The following is a 19,064-nucleotide window of genomic DNA, read 5'->3' as shown; positions in this document are numbered from 1 at the left end:
CGTTCTTTTTTAATTTTTTGAATACATATACGAAGTAAAGAGCACGTATACTTATTTTTGTCCAAAAATCTTGGGTATACATCTGAATACCCTTGAATCACTAGTGGGCCCGCCCCTGGCTAGGTAGGTAGCCATGGGTCTTGTGACCATAAGGTCATTAATACAACAAATGTATAAATCACAATACTAATCTATTACTACTAGGTAGTACTAGTAGCGATCGCCCACAGATATATATACACGGAAGAAAATTTGATAAGACTGAAGGGTATTAATACACGGATATATATATATATATATAGACACACACAACAAATGTATTAATCAAAATGCTAATTTATCTCTATGCCAGCCGGCGGCATTGCACTTTTGGATGATATTGGGCCTTAATTTTCATCGTAGGTCACCGAGTTAGCCCATGCACTGTTTATTGTGTCATTAAGGGCCTGTTCACTTTAATGCCATTTTCAACCTTACCAAGTTTTGGTAAAGTTGTCAAAAAAAAGGGAGTACCTATACATCTTTCGAAAGATTTTTATGATCGTATCACACAGATTTTTAATCTTTGGATTAAAATCCGATAGATATAATAAAAAGCAAAAAGCAATTAAGAAACACCATAATGGACACTAAATTACCATATCCTCAAGAAAAAGACCAAATCCAATACAAAATTTAAAATTTACATGCGAAGATTCAAAAATTACAGTGTAACTTACAAAAGTTACAGTGTAAGTTTCATAAATTACACTGTAACTTACAAGAAAATGCACTGTAAATTTGAGTGAGAAAATCGAGTGAGAGATAAGAAAAAAATCTTTCGAGTGAGATATAGCAAAATCGAAAAAAAATGGCTGCATTTAGTTTACTGCCAAATTTTGGTAACTATATAAGAAATCCTGCCAAAATTTTTGGCAAGTTGCCAAAATTTCGGCAACTATGCCAAAATTTTGGCAATGCCAAAAATTGGTAAGGTTTTTTTTGGCATCAAAGTGAACAGGCCCTAAAACAAACATGTGGGCCTCACAAACATTTTTACTATTTTTTTAACTAACACCAATTGACATGCAGGGTGCTATTGATTTTTTGTCGTTTACTTTTTCCTTGTAGTGCCATGTAAACATCATATGGGACTAATATCAACTAAACGAGCCACATAGGTTAGGACTATACTTGTATCTTTATATCTCTATTTGGTCTATTATGCCACTTTGTTCCATGCATTTTATACTTCCAAGACCTCGCCGATCAAAAGTACATGGACTCATCCATGGCCTATATGATTTCGGCTAACCATCTAATTAGATATATAGGGCTAGATGTCCCTGGTCTTTGTAGGGCCCTGCCCCAAATGGAGACATTTCCATCGTTAGCAACCACACAAGTATTGAGAGGATTATATATGAGTAAAAAAAATATATAGGTGATAAAATGATCGTGCATGCACACTTCACTACCTCAAAAAAACTTAGTAAAACCTATGGATGGGTGATCGGTGAGGAAGATGTTCCTCATTAAATTATAGAAGAGAATTGCTATCTGATTTATTGTGGGAAAATAGGAAAAACAGTAAATTTATGTGCATACTTATATTCGCAAAATGATTGAAATACAATATGCTTTGAAAACAAAACGGGCGGAGCACATGACAATTGGCATATCGTGCCAAACCGAACCCTCCAGAAAGATGAAGTCCCAAAGCATAGAAAGCACTATAAAAGTCGACCCACAATGTGCACTAGGAGCACCGATGGATTGAGCAGCTTCTCTAGCCTTGATCTCCTAGCGCTCAGTTGTTATACTTACCCTCTAAGGGCTACTAGGCCTCAATCATCTCTTCCTCTTCGTGTATATTTAGCCTTTTATGCTACCCGTGGATCTCTTTCGTTATTGATGAGTATACTGTTCGTGGTTGATACCAGTGTTATAATTATCTATGGGCAAAGTTGATACATGCCATATATCGAAATGACAAGGTAATTTTATCTTCTCCTTATGAGTTTTTCAACTCAAAAGTTTTTTTTTGCAACCAATAATTAGTCTCTAATATTAATTTACTAATTCAAGTGATGTTTTTTTTATAACATGAGGGTGAAGATTAGGTCGGGGACGCAGGAATTTTACAGGAATATCACATGTAATAGTTCAACTATAGTAGGAACTAGAAACATGAAAATTTGTGGGTTACAAACAAGGTTCCATCTACATCATCTTGCATGTATCGAGCCAAAGGCAGGATCTACCTATACCCATGTAAGTCCCTCTAGTTTATGTGATTTTCTCCACCCAGAAAGACTTGATTTCTAGCATTTAAAATTTATTCAAAAAAAGACTTGGTTTCTTTTGTTTTTGCGGGTAAAGTACTTGATTTATAGCCCCTAGCTTACCTACCATCGGTCTATAAATTATGAAGTTTTATTTATTCCATACCCCTTATACTAATACTACTTTTCTATACTTTGGCAATCATGGATAGATAGCTTTATGTAAATTTTCTGTTTTCTGTTTTCTCCCTCTCTCCCTTCCTTTGTAAATATCTCTCTCTTATAATATATATATATATATATATATATATATATATATATATATATATATATATATATATATATATATATATATATATATATATATATATATATATATATATATATATATATATATATATATTGCAGTAGGAGTCTCTCCTGCTATTTTCATGTCAAAAAAAAAATACTACTTTTCTATTAGTGAGGGGCACTTTTTGTTTTTATCCTTAACTACTAAAATACTTGGGATGACTAGGAATCAAGTTTTTTGGGGAATAAAGGGAGTGCTATATATGCCTTGAACTATTTCGTTTATCTTTTATTGTGTTTCACTATTTATTTGTATGTGGTATGGTACTCTTTGTTAAGCTAGCAAGTTCCATGAGTTTATTTATCAATGTACAATTTGGAGTGGTATATTTGATTAGCCCGTTTTCCTTAGGCGTCGCTTGTAGCTAACTGCTAACATACAAAAGTAATTAAGTATGTATAAAATTGAAAAGATGGCGAGTCATGAGAGAGAGCAATGTGGCAAACAAACTCTATATTAGCATTCAAAAGTAAAGTACTAACATACAAAGCTTGTTAGCTAGTGGTTGCTGAATAACATACAAAAGTAATAAAGTATTAAGTACATGGAGTATAAGTTATGTAGCTAGGACCACAAACAACACATGATCTATGCATGGTATGCATGCAAACCATGCACTTACTGCAAGCAAGTAGGCCAGCCAAAGTCCATCATGCATATATGTATGGACATCATGGTTTATTATTAAATAGGTCATTAGACAATTGCTTGCGTTACACAATGTACAAAAGAAATGTAGGATATTAAGCTAAAATACAAAATTCTCCAGCAGGAAAGGCGCCGAAAGTACACTTAGTTTGCTAGCAATGGATCGAGTACTTATCTACTGATCTAGTCATCAATCCATGCATCCATCCATCATTAAACCACGTAGCATGTATTGGCTGGAATCAAGCTATCACATATATGCGTGAATCTAAAGCAAAACAAACTCCTCGATATATCTTGCACACATCTAGAGCTAACCGTCCGTTGATCAGCTAGCTAACTTAGAGATAGATTAGCATGTATGACACATCAATTTGAAATCATGATGCATATGCATGGTATAGGAGAGGACAAACAAATATATGTTCAATTAACAAGCAAGTCAATTCGTGACATGACTAATATGTTACGCAAATAAACTGCACTACTTTATCTTGGTTGTCTTTAGCATAAGAAGTGTGGAATGCATGGTTTAGCCTTGTGAGCCCCACATATATTAAAGCTAGCTGTTTCACTGGAAAAGATACACGCAAGGCTAAAAGATTTCACCAAACCCACAAGAAACTAATAAACCTTTTTTTCTTTCTTCAACTCTTTTTCGTCTCCCTTCTCAACAATACAGATATCATAGAAACCAGAATCTTTTAGGCCTATATAAACCACCCCACCTTGCATACTATGTTCATCCTCGTGTCATATTGTGTTCATCTTCATACTACCAACCAATTAGTGCTAATAGGTAGCATTTTCTGTAGTTGCAGCTCAAGTAAGGTAATGCACCTACTAGCTTATTATTCTTGTGCCTAGTATTAATTAGTTTTTGTACTGGTACTTGTGAAAATTTGTGATTTGAGCAATGCTATTTGATTTGTAATTAAGCTAGCTATCTCTTTTTGTTAGACTGCAATGTAACATCGTTTTGCTAATTTTTGAACTAGAAAAGTAAGAAAAAGAAGTAACAAAAGTGTGTGCTTGCTATGTAGGTCTATTATTCAGAGCAACGAAGGGAAGGAATGGAGCAAACTTTGGACGTACCTAGATCGTTGAGACTACTGGCGCCAAAAGCTCAACAACAAATGGATGAATTTTGGAGGGATCGACAAAAGGAGATTGAAACAACAAAGGACTTTAGCGAGCATGCGATCCCTATGGCCCGCTTGAAGAAGATCGTATCTTCTCAAAAGGGTAACATGATGATGACCTTTGACATGCCAGCATTCTTATCGAAGATGTGTGAGCTCTTCGTACAAGAACTTGCTGTGCGTGCATGGGCATCTGCTCAATCCCATAATCGTTGCATCATACTAGACACGGATATTGCTAAAGCCATTGCCTCCACAGAGTCTTATGACTTTCTTGTTGATATCCTCCATAATCATCGTGTGAAACACAAATCCACTCCTTGTTCTACACTTACTACAAAGCGTTGTAGGTTAGTCGATCAACCTTCCACATCTCACATGCCCTACCAACATCAGCTGCCACAATTTGCTCCTACATATACTCCGGCCATCCCTATTACTCCTAGTTTAATGCCACCAATTTCTCACTATATACCGTTCCAATATCCATCCTTATCACAAGAAGTGTCCCCGATGATGGCTTCTGCACCCATAGTGAATAGATCAATGTTGCTCATTCACAACATAGCAAGGGGTCTAGGCTTACAAGGAAACAATATCAGCACGTTCGCCAACAATAATATCCCAGACAATATTGTTGGTTGTAGTAGCCCCACAGTTCTTGCAAGTATGATGAGTCCTGCTTTACTAGAAGTTGCAGGGACATCACTAAATCCACCAAACTCTCATTCCATCTGCACAATGAACATGATCAACTCGAGTGATCCTAGTGGATCTAGTATTGGTGACATTAATGTTGCAAATCAAGCAAGTCTTGCTCCCTCTGGACGTTTTAACCCTGCTATCCTTCGAGAGTCATCATGTCCTTCGTTCTTACATAGTAACAATGACACAATTGTTGCTATACCGGAGGGTGTAGATATTAGTGGCACCATGGATGTTGCTAGTGATGTTGCTGCTATAGTTATCAATGGTCAAGAAGAACATGAGAGGGAAACAAATGTTGAGCATCATCAGCAAAATGAGATATATGAAAGCATTGATATAGGAATAATCAATGCAAGTGTTGCGGATGATAATAAATATAGTATTAGCTGGGATGAATTGGGAATGGCTGATGATTCATTGCTAGACAAATTTTTGGAGGAGTTTCAAGTAAGAAATGACGGTGTTTTGCGCACTGGGATTGAGTTGCATGAAGACCCATTCCTTGGTGACGTGATGTTAGCAAACCCAAGTACAAGCAATGCCAATAAGTAATTTAGTTGGCAAGTTTTGTTTATATCTCTTTTGTAAGAATGAGGTTGTAACTTTTTCTTGTTGAATATAATGTTGCAGCGGCGGACCTATGTGGGGTGCCGGGTGTGCACCGGCATAAAAATATAGTATGTAGTATTAGCAGCGGGCCAAATCAATAGATTGGTGCCTCGTTGGATCAAAAGCAAGGCCTACAAGGCCCAACGTGCTAGCAGGGAGGCAGCCCAATCTGCTAGCCAATGTGCCATGTGCTGCTAGAGTCTGGGAGAAAATTGGATTATATTATCGTAAAAGAGTGGTTTCGTTAAAATGCTATCGCTTCAAACTGATTCACTGGTATGTTATGCCATCCTAAACTGAGAGGTTTCACCAAAATGCTATTTTCATTCTTTTGTGTGAATATAAATATTTTTTCTCAATTTTATATTTTTCCTAGACCAAAATGCCCCTGACGCGGGCCCCACCTGTCATACACTCTCCCCTCTCTTTCCCCTCTTCCTCCCCCACCATCCCGATCTCTAGCGAGGTCGCTCCACCAGCGGCCGCACCAGAAGCCGCCGGCGACCGACTCGCCCAAAACCCTCGCGCCGGCGGCCGGGCCACGGCGCGGCGTGCCGCCCCTACCCCCATCCTATCGCGGCCTCGCCGCCGCCACCGGTGTGGCCGCGCCATGTTCCCCGGCCCCTCCTCCTCATCCGCCGCCGCCGGCCCCGGGTTCACCGAGAAGAACGGGCTCCATGTCGATCCCATGGCCGCCGCTGCCTGGAGCGGTGGGCGCACCAACGGCAAGGAGGATGCGGAGATGGTGCTTGCCGACCAGGAGGAGCTCGCCACTCCGAGCGCATCGGCCGGTGTTGGCGGACGCGAAGGGAGGCGGCGACGCGAGTGGATTGGGGGAGGAGGGAGGGGAGGAGCAAGTGGGGGAGCGGCGGGGGCCAGCGCCGGCGCCGGAGCCGGAGTCGATGCGGAGGGGCGCTAGAGCCGATGCCGAAGACAGAGAGAGCACCAACGGTCGTTAAATCCCCTCCTCGCCGGCGAGACTCTCCCTTCAACTCATCGATCTCTCGCTCTCCACTTCATCTCGCACTCTCTCAGCCAACGATTCCTCGCAAATCCTTGAAGAGATCGTGAGAAAGCTTCTTCTTGCTTGTGCTTGCGGCAATGGCGGGGGTGCACACGCACAGGGCATTCCTGCTCTGCAACTACCTGCTTCTTGGCGTTTCTGGATCGATTCGATCTGGTCAAAGAGATAAGAGAGAAGGGTATTTTGGTCAGGACAAAAAAATAAAATAGAGTAAAATCATTTCTATTAAAAAAAGACCAAAATAGCATTTTAGTGAACACTTTTAGGATTGCATTATCCAGCGAAACCATTTTACGACAGTAGAATCGCAATTTTCTCGTCTCTAGGGTTCCTCTTTTCCCAATCCCTTTCTCAGTTTCTCGTGCACTGCGGCGGCCGGCGGTGGTGCCGTGGTGGCGACTGGCAATGGGCGCCGGGCGGCGGCCGGCGGGTCGGCGATTCGGCATGGGTTCTGTGGCGCTGGCAGGCCAGCCCGGCAGCAACAAGGCAGCTGCTCAGCTTGGTAGCTCCTAGTCCTCAGCTCAGTCGCTCAGCAGTCCATCCAGCTGCAGGTATGTCATTTCACTAATTCACTTTGAGATTTTTGTATTCGATTCATCGATTCAATTTGCAAAGTTGGAAACTGAAATTGAGGGTACATTTTTTGTGATTTGTATTTTGTAGGCAGTAGGCACTTAGGCAGAGGTCAAGTTGAATTAATTTGTCAGATATAAAAAGGAACAACAGAAATATGGGCATACTTTCTTTATTGAGCAAGGTCCCTAATTCAGATTCTGCATCTCCTAGGACAGGGCTTCACATTTCTCATGGGGTAACTATAGGAAGGAAGAGTAACTGAAGAAACTCGAGAAAATGAGACTTTGCAATTGGTGTTGTTTTCTTCTTCTTCAATCCCAACAGAGGAATCACCACACGCTCAGGCTTCACCAACACCACCACCAGTACAGCCCCAAAATGAAGAGCAAGAAGATATAACTGTAGGTAGTGGTAGAGCATCAAATTCAACTTCAAGAGCATCTAATTCAATTCGGAGTGAGGAGCCCCAAAATGAACTAATTGTACTACATTTGGATAATTTAAGATGTAACTGTACTTTTGTGCTTGAGGTTTTTGTTTTGGCTTGCTGTAGGCACACCCAGGATAAAAATCCTGGGTTCGCCACTGCTTTAATCAGTCAAAAATGGGGCAGGAATGTGTATCAGATTAATCATCAAGTGGGCATTGAGATGACCACCTGAGAGAATTCATTCACATACGGTTGAATAACATACAGCAGATTTATTTATAAGCTGAAAAGGTAGTACATTGCTAATTAGCTAATTAAGAGGACAATTTAATACATCAATGATGGACCCTGCACATTACCAGCATTACATTGCAGTAGTTTTCAGTGAGCTTAAAAATGAATCATCACATCACGTATGAAACAGAGTTGATCCTCCAATCCAATATGCAAAAGCCATTGCGCATATGGACTCATGTATCAGCAGAGTCTCCTATGCGCCCTTCCCCAGCCAAAAACCAATACTGTCCAGAGGACCATACATACAGCCCCTTGGTTTCCCATTCCTGCACTGCAGAGTCCTGAATCTTTCCTTCCCAGTGAATTTCTATGTAGAATAATGTACATACACTGATGCTTCAATTACAACTAAATTTTCTGTAACTTCTGACGGTCCGTGCGTCACTGTTGCTGTGACTTTCACCTCTTGCCAGAAGGTCGGTAAGCCGAAAACCGTGTCGAAACTAAGATATAGGATGATTTGGGAGGATCTGAGTTTGCGGTTCTCAACCGCATATAGCCTCAACAACAGCCCGTTTCATTGTCCCTGGGCATGGATCTCCACCAAATATTTCTGGAACAACGCTTACCCCGCAGCGTTCTTGACCGACGCAGTTCTGCAACAGGCATCAATACATGACATAAGTTCATGGTATAGACAGACAGACTAACTTTAGCAGTGCTGCTTTAGTCGACACAGTGAACGCAAATCCTTTACCTTCCAAAATATGTCGTACGACTTGTGCGCATGGCAGCCTCCTTCGGTGTAGCTTCCACAGGAGCCCTGTGGTGTGCCAAAGCTAGCAAATTTTATTTCAGTTATCTTCTGTCCATTGTCACATTGGAGGTGGACTTTTGCTTTCTCGTAGTCTTTTGTATGCCAGTTCTTCATTGATGGCTGCCATTCGGACACATCAGCGCAGACACTTCCGATGCTTCTTTTGACCATTGAGATTCCAGTAGGGTCACCACCCCACTCCTCGAATATGACCAAAAGGTTTCCTGTGGGACTAAGCCATGAACGAGGAACATGGTACCTGACAGACCATGACATTAGATTTATAAGAGCTTCTCGTGTAAACAGTACTACAATGTTATCATAGAATGATACTTTTATGGAATGCCTACCATCTCTGAGAAGAGTCACCACAGTTGGTTTGACACTTCGTTTCATCGTATTCACCTCGATAATCACAGGTTCCACAGTTTCCAGAAGCCTTGTAGCCAGGCCAATATCGCCCAATACCTTGTCCATTTATCCAGATTTGCCCCTTCCCCATACTACTCATGTCCAAAGCTAATGGCTCATCACCATCCGGTGCATTGAAAAAAGCCTAAACAGGCGACATAACAGGATTAGTGTAATGATAGACATTATTTTATTATAGGAGCAAGAATTAATAATTTCTTCATTACCTTGTACCATGTTAGAGGCTGCTTCTGCACAGGTTCTCCCCACTCCACTGTTGAGCTTCCACTGAGTGAATGAAGACTCATAGACTCACCTTTCAGTCCTACCTGTACAAACACAACAATTTCTCATGTACACTCCAGATTATTAGATAAACAGTTATTACCTCATCAAATGGCAAACGATATATACCTGATAAGTCCATTTCTGCCATGTCAGATCCCTTCTTCCCTCATTCAGGCCATCAAGCGTCACTGGGCCAAGAATCCCAGCATTCCAAGTCTCAAAATGTTCTCCCACATTCTATGATAGAGGAAAATGGTAACTGAGTCTGAAATGGATCAAACAGCATATAACCAAGAGTACTATTTGAGCCTGAGGCTGAACATCTACTTACTGGGAGGCCAACTGCTATACTTAAGCAGGAAATTGTATTGCTGCCTGCCCAGAGCTTCACATTCCCAGTATAAGTCAGTTTTGGGTCATCTACGCTGCCATAAACAGTTCCTGCCAGCAAATTGAAAAGTGTATTGAGGATCAAGAAACACCTGCATATGGCGGGCATACAGAGTATAGGTTTATCTGTTTTACCTTTCAGTTGTCCATTAATGAAAATATGCAAAGCATGACCAGCTGACATCACAGTAAGCTTGAGATTCTCCCCATTGCTAAGGAACTGCTCATCCTGGGCAACATCGACACTGAAAGTGAAAAATGTTTAGTACATGGTATTGCACATCACCATGTATTTGTATTTTTGGGGGTTCAGCTTCTTAGTACTTACTATGTGGTATACCATAAGTAGTCTGTGTTATCCCTCGTCACATTTATTTGTTCCAGTAATCCTACTGTTGTAAGTGGATCCTCACCAAAGGAATTTATCTCCTCGTTGTATGATTGCCATGCAAATCCTCCAGCCCATTCCATTTTCATCTGTGAAATCTGACTTCCCACCTACATGATAAATTTATTTAAGATTAATCACAATTTAACATTTTCAATTGATAGATATTAACAAGATCACATGATAAAAGGATCCAAATTCAGATTGGATGTGGAATAAATTTATAAAAAAAAATATTGATTTTCATTAACAGTTGTACCAAGGATATGCTACATGTATTAAAATGCAGCAACAAAAACCCACTTTTGAACAAGCAACTCAAGTATATTAAGAAGAAAATTATAGCATGGACAAGACAACCAAAAAAAAAAAAACTAAAGTATCTATCTCACCCTAGCAGTATTGAAGACTGTCGTTTTGCAGTCTGGGAGAATACTTATGGACCACGGAGGCAGGTCATAGTGCATGCCATTAAATGCTACCCTTGCATAAGATACTTTATCCTTGTTCTCAAGGAAAGCTGCACAAGCTCCTGTGCTTGATCTAAAAACTGATGACTGAACAGCAAATTAAGGAGGAGTCAGTTCAGAACAAAATATTGTAGGTCTAAGGGACAATAGAGAACGGAATGTGTAACGAACCTTCTGAGCATTTCCAAGTGAAGTTACAATGGGGTCTCCTGCAACCAAGGCAGGTTCACAAAGTTTTATGGCTTTATGCAACTGCTTCAAGTGGCCCCATTTTGGTTCTCTCAACAAACCTGAGGTAGCGAAGGGAAGAAAGTTCATATCAATTTGGTAAACATGATGTAGCACATAGGGACCATCCTATTCAGCAGGTATCCAGTTTTTCCTTCTTATTTTTAACTCACTTTTTTCAATAACTAGATAAACATCCAACAGCTCACATGTTTATTTTGTCGGGGGGTAAAATGAAAAATATTTTAACTCAAATAAATTATTACCGTTTGGTGAATCCCCATAAATTCAAAAACTTCACAAAATCAAATCTAGACAAATTTAAAAGATGCCTTACAAATACAAAAACAAACTACACTAAAAGTTTCAATAAAGCTCTACTAGAATAGTTTTGAGTGAAATTTCAGTAACAAAAATATAGTAAAACTTTTACATATTTGCATAGTATCAGAGATGGTAGAAAAAAAAGGGGACCTTTTACAACCCATATCTTTTCGTTTTGCGTAGAGCATCACCGTTGTGTTGCAAATTATTTACCAGATGTAACATGTCTGTAATGTTTGGATAGCAGAAATGCCTACATGCAGGAAACAGGTGCAAAGTATATACCTCTTACTAATGGATACTGTATTTCTTAAGGTTTAATAAGCAATCATATGCAAGATATGTAAAGTGCTTAACTCACCATATTCATCAATAGGAGCATCATAGTCATAACTAGTGGCAATGAATGGGCCACCAGCTGTGCGTCCAAAGTTTGTTCCACCATGATACTGAAAAGCAACAGTGTCACAGCTTGAGACTACTCAATAACATGGTACATTTCAGCTTTAAAGCGTATTGATGGGACTTACCATGTAATAATTCACAAAAGAGCCACCCTTCTGGATAAACTTGGCGACACCATATGCTAGATCCTCTACTGGTCTATGTGGAACTGGAATACCAAAGCCTGTATACCTGCAGAGGGAACAGAAGATATACGTAAGGCGAAAGCTAAGCACATAGCCATCATAAGAACCTCAGGAAAATAAAGAAAAGGGACACTACCAAGCAGTCCAGGCTTCAGTCCACATGGTAGGTTTGTGAGGTTTATTTGGGGAGAACCAATCACAGTAAAATCCATTGCATGTATTAATCTGTCATAGATAAATCGAAGTAAGACGTAGCTCAGCTGAAACCTTCTACCCCAATTGGCATGTACTGTATGAGATGTGTCATGTAAGAGCGGAGGAGATTTTATTTTAAAACAAAGGAAATTCAATGTATGATCGATCATATCCTTTCATTTCTTGGACAACGGTCACAAAGAACATTAAAGAAATGAGGAACTGCTTCCCCCAGTACATGTACTCTGTATTAAAGAGAAGTGGTACAGTACATACAATTGGATCAGGGGCATCATCTTCTTTGCACATGATCCATGGCACACTGGTGTTGAGCGCAACTGCCATGTTAGCTGCCCATGATGCATATGCCTTGGCAGGCTCACCTTGATCCCACTCCAAGGGCCCAAACTCGTTCTCTATCTGCAGGGGACACTCAGAAAAGTAGGTTGCATTGAAGAGAATGCCATCAACAAATACCAAGAATGCACCTTCGATTACAAGCGTACCTGGGAGAGGATTATAGGCCCTCCTTGCCATTCAAAGAGCCCTTCCGACTTCATCATTTCGACGATCTTTGTGGTGAACTTCTGCATCTCAGCCTGTTTGGAGAATCACGCAAAAGTCAATTCTTTTTTTTTTACAGAGATCATAGGAAATTTTTACAGAGGGGTCAAGGAGATTAGTAAAGGTTAAAGTTAGTGCTGTCAAAGGATTCTTGCCTTGAACGGCTCATTATCAGTCCTAAAGCTGATGCCGGGGACATACTTGAGCCAAACAGGGAACCCACTGCGACCAAAAGGGGTTAAAGGAGCATAAAATTAGCATATTTCAAATCAACTCAACATCAAGAATTCTATTCTAATTATTCCTCGTCAGCCAAACTGCAGCCACAAACAGTCACCATCAGCAACAATATCAACTTAACTACCTTATAAATAGAGCAATTTGACACACCCACCAAAAAGAAAAAGAAAAAGACTTCTGCCACTTCCCATAACCCCCAGATTCAGACATCTCACAGCAAACACCAATTGGCTACTTACTGCAAGTGCAGGAAAACTAAGAACACAAGATGTTCTTGGTGCTGTTACCCGAAGTTCCACTCGGCGCAGACGTAGGGGCCAATGCGGAGGTTCACGTAGAGGCCGGCCTGCTTCACCAGCTTGATGAAGTGCACCAGATCATACCTCCCCTCGAAGTAGTACTGCGAGAAATCAACCAAACCAAACCAACCACATCAAGAACACGAAAAACAACTTGTTTTCACGGTTATTGTTGCCGGTAACTACCTGGCCGGGGGACGGCTCGTGGCCGTTCCAGAAGACGTACGTCTGCACCACGTCGAGGCCGCCGTCCTTGGCCTTCTCTATCAGATCCGGCCACATCTGCAACCCAAGCAGTAAGCACCACCCCCCACAAACAAGTTAGCAAGCATAGCAAAGCCACGCAACCAGCCGCCTCGCCGGCATTCCTCCGGCGAGAGAGAGGAGGAGGCGTCGCCGTCGGAGAAGCACGGTGAGGAGGAGGAAGGGGAAGCGTGTGCGCCTTGCCTCGGGGGTGCTCCTCGGGTAGTGGATGGAGCCGGAGATGAGGATCCTCCGCTGCCCGTTCACCACCACAGCCTTCCGGTCGTACGTCACGGCCGCGGACGCCGCCGCGGCCAGCACGGCGGCCACCGCCACGACGAACGCGACGGCGACGGCGGAGGCGGCCATGGATGGGATGCGATGCGAGGAGTGGAGTGGAGTGTGGGGAAGAACAAGGGAGGGAAAAAAAGAAGAAAAAAAGGCCGCGCTTTTCGGTGCTTTTCCCTCCACCGGAGAGAGTGAGAGGCTTCCTCTCTCACTGACGGCACATGAGGACACTCTCTCTCTCTCTCCTTGGCTCTCTTTCTCTCTCCTCGCCCAGGTTTTCTTGTCTACTCCTGCTCTCTATCTCCATTAAAAAATATAGCAACCTTAAGCGGATAAGACGTATTATAATATTATAAATTTGGGCAGTATTTAAATTCATAGTAATACTATGAATCTAGACATAGTATCAGAATGTGTCCAATAATCTGAAGAGTATCAAATTCTTAATATTAAGATATATCTTATCTATACAAAGGTTACTATATTTTAATACGTTGATGATATTTATAGTAGTGCTTCTATCTCCATTTCCATGGCGCCTCACGCGTCACTGGACTCGTAAGTCAAGTCACAGCTGGTGTCCTCTTTGCTCTCTGTTAGTGGCTAATTGCTTTCTCTCTCTCCCTACTAATCTCCACTTCTTCAGGGGCAAAGGTGAACACCCTCTCCTGGTAATTTTGCTGATGATTTTCTCTCTCTCTCTCTAGGTTTGCTTCTTGGGATTGGGGAGAGAAAGGCTTTAATCTCTAATTAATTAACTGTTAAAAAGTTGTGTTTGGGTTGGAGGTGGATGAGAGAGGGAGAGGGAGGCACCAGATTCTAGGAGTGAGACTGTAGAGTGTGATTAGTGGAAGTGAGGCTGCTACTGTTGCTAATCAGGAGAGAGGAGAGAGAAAAGAGTGTGTGTGGGTGGGGGCTGACTGGTGGGGCCCACAGGGAAGACCGGTGCCGGCCCTATGTTAGCTACTTTAGGATAGTGGTTGGAGCGGTAATAATTAATGAAATGGAAAATCTGGATGGGAGACTGGGAGTTGGGATGATGGATGGTGGGTCCCACATGCCAACCCTTTTCTGTCTGTTTTATTTTTCCTGCTCTGCAGGTGGGGCCGCCCTTTGCTTACGTGGACTGTCAACCAGACTAGCTGGCGCCGCATGGAGGAGACATGTGTTCCAACTTTCTTTGTTCAACTGCCTTAACAAAACAAAGTGTTCCCACTGTACTAAAATATAATATAATTAAAATTTTATGTCATAGTTTAAATATTTCTTTTATTCTTTTATCTCAACTAAAAACAGCCTCATGTTATTAAATTTTTTCACTATTTTTTCCATCTCAACCAATCACAATTATTTTTCATCTTATAATTTATATTATAACTTTCGGAAAAACTTATATTTTCAAACAGATCCAAATTTTAATGTATAAACTTTGGCTTATGATATGGAGCTGCCTAATTAATTGCAGCCCTTCTTGTGATGAAAAATGTGAGCTCGAATGCAGATGGATCGATCGATGGGTTGCCTCGTGTGTAAGTAAGCGGCGCATCTGAAAGCATGAATATCTACTCGCTGTTGCGTGGTAGTACCTGTGCTGATCATCATAAGGCTGATAATGCACGTGTTTGCCACGTTGCCCATGCCTAACTTTATTTTTCGCAGCCACGTAAAACTGTAAAAGCAATCTCACTTCGTTGTCTTGAAGCAAAGTGAACAACTCGGGTAAATGGCGAGTCATGGCCGGTGGTTGAAGAAATTAATTCCTGGTTCATTACCAATTTTAAATTACTTTTCTTACAGCGAGTAAATATTGCAAAATTTTATTAGTAGTGTACGAGTAACTGTTACGGGCGGCTGCAGGCTCTGCAGCTGATTCGTTTGATCGAGCAGGGCAATGCAATGGCATATGATCACGTATTCACGTGCAGGGGGCGATTTGGTCGGCCGGGCCCTTTGTCCTGTTCAGTACTAACAAGGGTTTTTTATGACCATGATCGGTGTGATGGCTCTGCCTTAACTACCATTCATTCGTTAGTTAGCTAGCTGCACGCACGCACGCACGTACGCGGTGGCGGAGGTGGCGGAGCGCTGTTGAGCCCGAACCATAGTGGAAAAACCCGAACCTGACCGAAGGTTCAACCGGACAAAACCGAGCCAGAGGTCTACACGGTACGGTTAAGCTGAATGACCGGACATGTATTCAACTCGGATTGAACCGGCTGAACCGGCCGAGTTTTGAATAAACCTAGCATTAAACCGTCTTGGTCGGACCGGACAAAGGAGATAATGGGCTATATCAAGGCCCAGTCCAGGCCCACGTGACTATTTCGTCTGTACAAAAATAACATAAATAATGCTTGTGGCGCGGGGACTCAAACCTGGGTCTTTGCACTAGAAGCACTTGGCTCTAGCTATCCTACACTTTTTCACTTGTGTAATAGAGGAAATACATATTGCATATATTAGTTATTGAACTGTGGTTCAGCCAACGGTTCCTCGGTCAGACCGTCGGACCGGTGAACCGAGGGGTCGTCCTTGTCACTCATCGGTCCAGTTTTTTCCACTAGGACCCAAACCATGATTAATAGTGTTTTTTTTATACACCGGTGTTTTCATGATCGCCCAATTTGCTCGGGAGCTGTCTCCGGCGTTATGCGTACGCCAATATGCCATATACACAAAAGAAGTTCCTCTGATGTGAACTTTTCAGTGACGTGGTCGATGACATGTGTGGGTATCAAAGTAAAGCACATGTTAACGACAATATTACGTTGGAAGGTTTCACTCCCATGTACACATGCTTCTGCACAGAACTACAGAAGTACTAGTAGCGTAGTACTAGTACCTGCTGCCATGCTCCCAAAAATCAAAATCTGTACAAAACACAGCAATACGTACTACCTAAGCTGGCAATTTGAGAATGGATGTAGTTCCGTTGTGCTGCATTTTCCCTTTTTTTTTCCCCGTTACAACATGGTAACTACTTATGCGCATTACACAAGTATTAGCTACAGGTACGTACATGCATGGCTGTCAGATTACCATTACGTACAACTAACATATACAAACCATGTTAATCCTGTCATCTAGTAAGTTACATACTTTCCTTTTTTCAGGAAAAATCTAGCTACGCTTACCGTCTGCACCTAACTAACACCCTTGCGTGTTCAGGGGATCTCGTGTAATCGAGGTGATTTTCTTTTCTTGATGCCGCTGGAGGGGAACGCCAGAAACGAACATGTGGTTTTCGAGGAAGGAAGTAGCGGGGCTTGGCCGGATCCGGCTTTAATTTGGTGATACATAAGGCAATTCACATCCCTCCATATCATATAGTGTCCATAGTATTAAATACATTATCACATAAGTAAAAATCTGATGTGGCAAAAGAGTTAATGAGGAGAGAGATAAAAGATGAAGAAACCGTCTCTACACGAGAACCAAGAAGAATGAAACAAGAGAATAGGTCGATAAAGGAGAGAGAAGGGAGATGATTGGATGAGAATTTAATTTGAAGACACCATCCATTAGATATATAGTTTCTATGTATAGTGTCTATATGACATGACAAGTATGGAAACTATTTAATAGTTTCTAGGTTGAGGATGGCCGAAGTATGTGCTCTTTATGCCCATTGAAGTTACTATCGAGCCACTGTGAGAGAGAGCCTCCACCCTACCCATTGCTACCATCAGTCTCTTTAAATGGTGGGACAACGTTGTGCTGTTGGCACGGGCGTCTTGTCCCTCTTCCCGTTGCTAGTCACCTCCATCATTGTCGCTACCGCCACTCGATGCTGAGGTCAAGCTCAAATCGCCATAGATCTAGGGTCAATGGAGTATTGACATTGGTGACGCATGTGAACGGTGTAATGGACATTCTCTTTTCTGATATTGCCTTATGTGGAGTCTTCGAATGAAAACCAGTCCGGATGATTGAAATAGCAACCGTGACACCGATCCTATATGTTGTGGCCTTCTTAAAAGCGCTTCATTGGAGGTTTCATGTTGATATGGCATTGTTAGTGACCGCATTTTCATTGAATCGGCTTTGATGGATATGGTGGTCGCAAGATATGGGTGAATGATTGTTTACAGCTAAGTTTTTATTCGGTTTATCTTTTCGCTTTGGTTCGACATTAGTTGCTGGCAGTGATGTGTGCTTGATTCGATCGACCGCTGATTTCGGAGATTCTATTTTTGGTTTAAGGAATATAGTGATTACATCTAACATGTAAGGCATTGTGAAGAAACAATGGATATGCAGACTCTCACTAACCATAGATGAAAAATCTTTCTTTTGAGTGGTATTTTAAGTAGTTTTAAATCAACTTATGATTTTATAATCCATAACATTTGTATTGTAATATTTATAATATCTGGTTATAGCTTTTATAAAGTAAAAGCCAGAATAAATTCTACTTCCTCTGTCCCAAATGATAAGGCATATATTTTTCTTACACTGTCTTCAATGACATGCTTTGACCAGCATTTTATTTCATGCTACTCCCTCCGGGTTGATAATACTTGTCGTTTGGACAAGTGTGAGGTCAAACTTTAGAATATTTGATTATGAATCATTTTTAAAATATTTGTGTTTCAAATATGGTGACTACATGTATAGATTAGTCTTAAAAGTACTTTAATAAAATCATATATTTGTTAACAATTTTATACATATTATAATGAAAAATAATGATCAAAATTATTTTTTGGAGACCGTGCTCTTGTCCAAAATGACAAGTATTATCAACCTGGAGAGAGTATGTTTCCAACAAATATGAAATTAGCATCACAAGAAAGTATTTCAAAATATAAATCTAGTGATATAACACTTAGTATAGATATACTCAGTATGATTATTAGTAAGTTATTGAGATTGATTTTTGTTAAAATGGGGGCGCCCTATAATTTAGGACGAAGTGAGTATTATACTGTTGGGATAAAAAAACATATCATATTAGCCGGTTCATGCGTACGTCGTTGAGTGTGATTAAGGTGAAATTAATTAACTGCGTGCCGGGGAGGAGGGAAATTAATAATCTCGTGAAGAAGAAAGTGGGTGGGAGATTTGGCCGCTCTTCGGTGACAGATGACAAATAAAGCAGGCGTTAAGGATAGAGATGCGTCACCAACTCGATCATCCAGTACACTGTACACTAGTATATGCACGGTTGTATATATATCGATCAGAGCCTCACGGAATTTGGGGCTATTTATCACTAGTCGATACCTGCAATGGTAGTTGCATATAGTACAACCTTACAATTAGTTAGAGCAACGACCAGTCCACTCCAAGATCAAATTAAACCACCCTTGTATGTATTCAAAAAATGGAAATTAATT

At 41.1% G+C, this 19,064-nt stretch overlaps 2 protein-coding genes and 1 long non-coding RNA gene across 7 annotated transcripts; 2 read left to right on the top strand and 1 right to left on the bottom strand.

Moving 5' to 3' along the window:
• Window positions 1-1,817: 1,817 nt before the first annotated feature.
• Window positions 1,818-5,755, top strand: LOC4324193 (uncharacterized). 4 transcript variants are annotated; one of them, XM_015766136.3, is made up of 3 exons: window positions 1,818-1,976; window positions 2,091-2,253; window positions 4,308-5,755. In XM_015766136.3, exons 1-3 carry the CDS (start codon window positions 1,954-1,956, stop codon window positions 5,664-5,666), a joined length of 1,545 nt encoding a protein of 514 aa, XP_015621622.1. In that variant the 5' UTR covers window positions 1,818-1,953; the 3' UTR covers window positions 5,667-5,755. The 4 variants fall into 4 exon arrangements, with proteins under 4 accessions (XP_015621622.1, XP_015621623.1, XP_015621625.1 ...); XM_015766137.3 differs by having other exon boundaries at window positions 1,819-1,976; window positions 2,103-2,253; XM_015766139.3 differs by having other exon boundaries at window positions 1,830-1,976; window positions 2,098-2,253.
• A 431-nt stretch (window positions 5,756-6,186) lies between these two features.
• Window positions 6,187-7,998, top strand: LOC136356568 (uncharacterized). The gene is made up of 2 exons (XR_010741503.1): window positions 6,187-7,298; window positions 7,411-7,998. It is a non-coding gene; the product is annotated as an uncharacterized lncRNA (long non-coding RNA).
• LOC4324191 (beta-galactosidase 2-like) lies at window positions 7,947-13,973 on the bottom strand. 2 transcript variants are annotated; one of them, NM_001428070.1, is made up of 19 exons: window positions 13,642-13,973; window positions 13,381-13,476; window positions 13,183-13,295; window positions 12,811-12,877; window positions 12,598-12,690; window positions 12,368-12,511; window positions 12,033-12,121; window positions 11,837-11,942; window positions 11,668-11,755; window positions 10,926-11,044; window positions 10,677-10,841; window positions 10,225-10,394; window positions 10,032-10,141; window positions 9,838-9,947; window positions 9,633-9,743; window positions 9,446-9,547; window positions 9,158-9,363; window positions 8,748-9,066; window positions 7,947-8,646 (listed from the first exon to the last, which is right to left on the bottom strand). In NM_001428070.1, the coding sequence occupies exons 1-19, from the start codon at window positions 13,804-13,806 to the stop codon at window positions 8,536-8,538; spliced, it is 2,484 nt and encodes an 827-aa protein (NP_001414999.1). In that variant the 5' UTR covers window positions 13,807-13,973; the 3' UTR covers window positions 7,947-8,535. The 2 variants fall into 2 exon arrangements, with proteins under 2 accessions (NP_001414999.1, XP_025882437.1); XM_026026652.2 differs by having other exon boundaries at window positions 8,006-8,646; window positions 9,838-10,141; window positions 13,642-13,918.
• Window positions 13,974-19,064: the final 5,091 nt, after the last annotated feature.

The sequence above is a fragment of the Oryza sativa genome, chromosome 1 (assembly GCF_034140825.1).
Source record: "Oryza sativa Japonica Group chromosome 1, ASM3414082v1".
Lineage (NCBI taxonomy): Eukaryota > Viridiplantae > Streptophyta > Magnoliopsida > Poales > Poaceae > Oryza > Oryza sativa.
Note: the sequence above shows the minus strand (reverse complement) of the source record. Positions and strands in the feature narration are given on the sequence as shown.

Coding starts and splice junctions, on each gene's coding strand:
- LOC4324193 (XM_015766136.3), top strand. CDS start 1,954: ATGCCATATATCGAAATGACAAG. Junction 1,977..2,090: donor CCATATATCGAAATGACAAG/GTAATTTTATCT, acceptor TTATAACATGAG/GGTGAAGATTAGGTCGGGGA. Junction 2,254..4,307: donor CAGGATCTACCTATACCCAT/GTAAGTCCCTCT, acceptor CTTGCTATGTAG/GTCTATTATTCAGAGCAACG.
- LOC4324191 (XM_026026652.2), bottom strand. CDS start 13,806: ATGGCCGCCTCCGCCGTCGCCGTCGCGTTCGTCGTGGCGGTGGCCGCC. Junction 12,878..13,182: donor TGCGCCGAGTGGAACTTCGG/GTAACAGCACCA, acceptor TTTTGGTCGCAG/TGGGTTCCCTGTTTGGCTCA. Junction 12,512..12,597: donor GGCCTATAATCCTCTCCCAG/GTACGCTTGTAA, acceptor TGTCCCCTGCAG/ATAGAGAACGAGTTTGGGCC.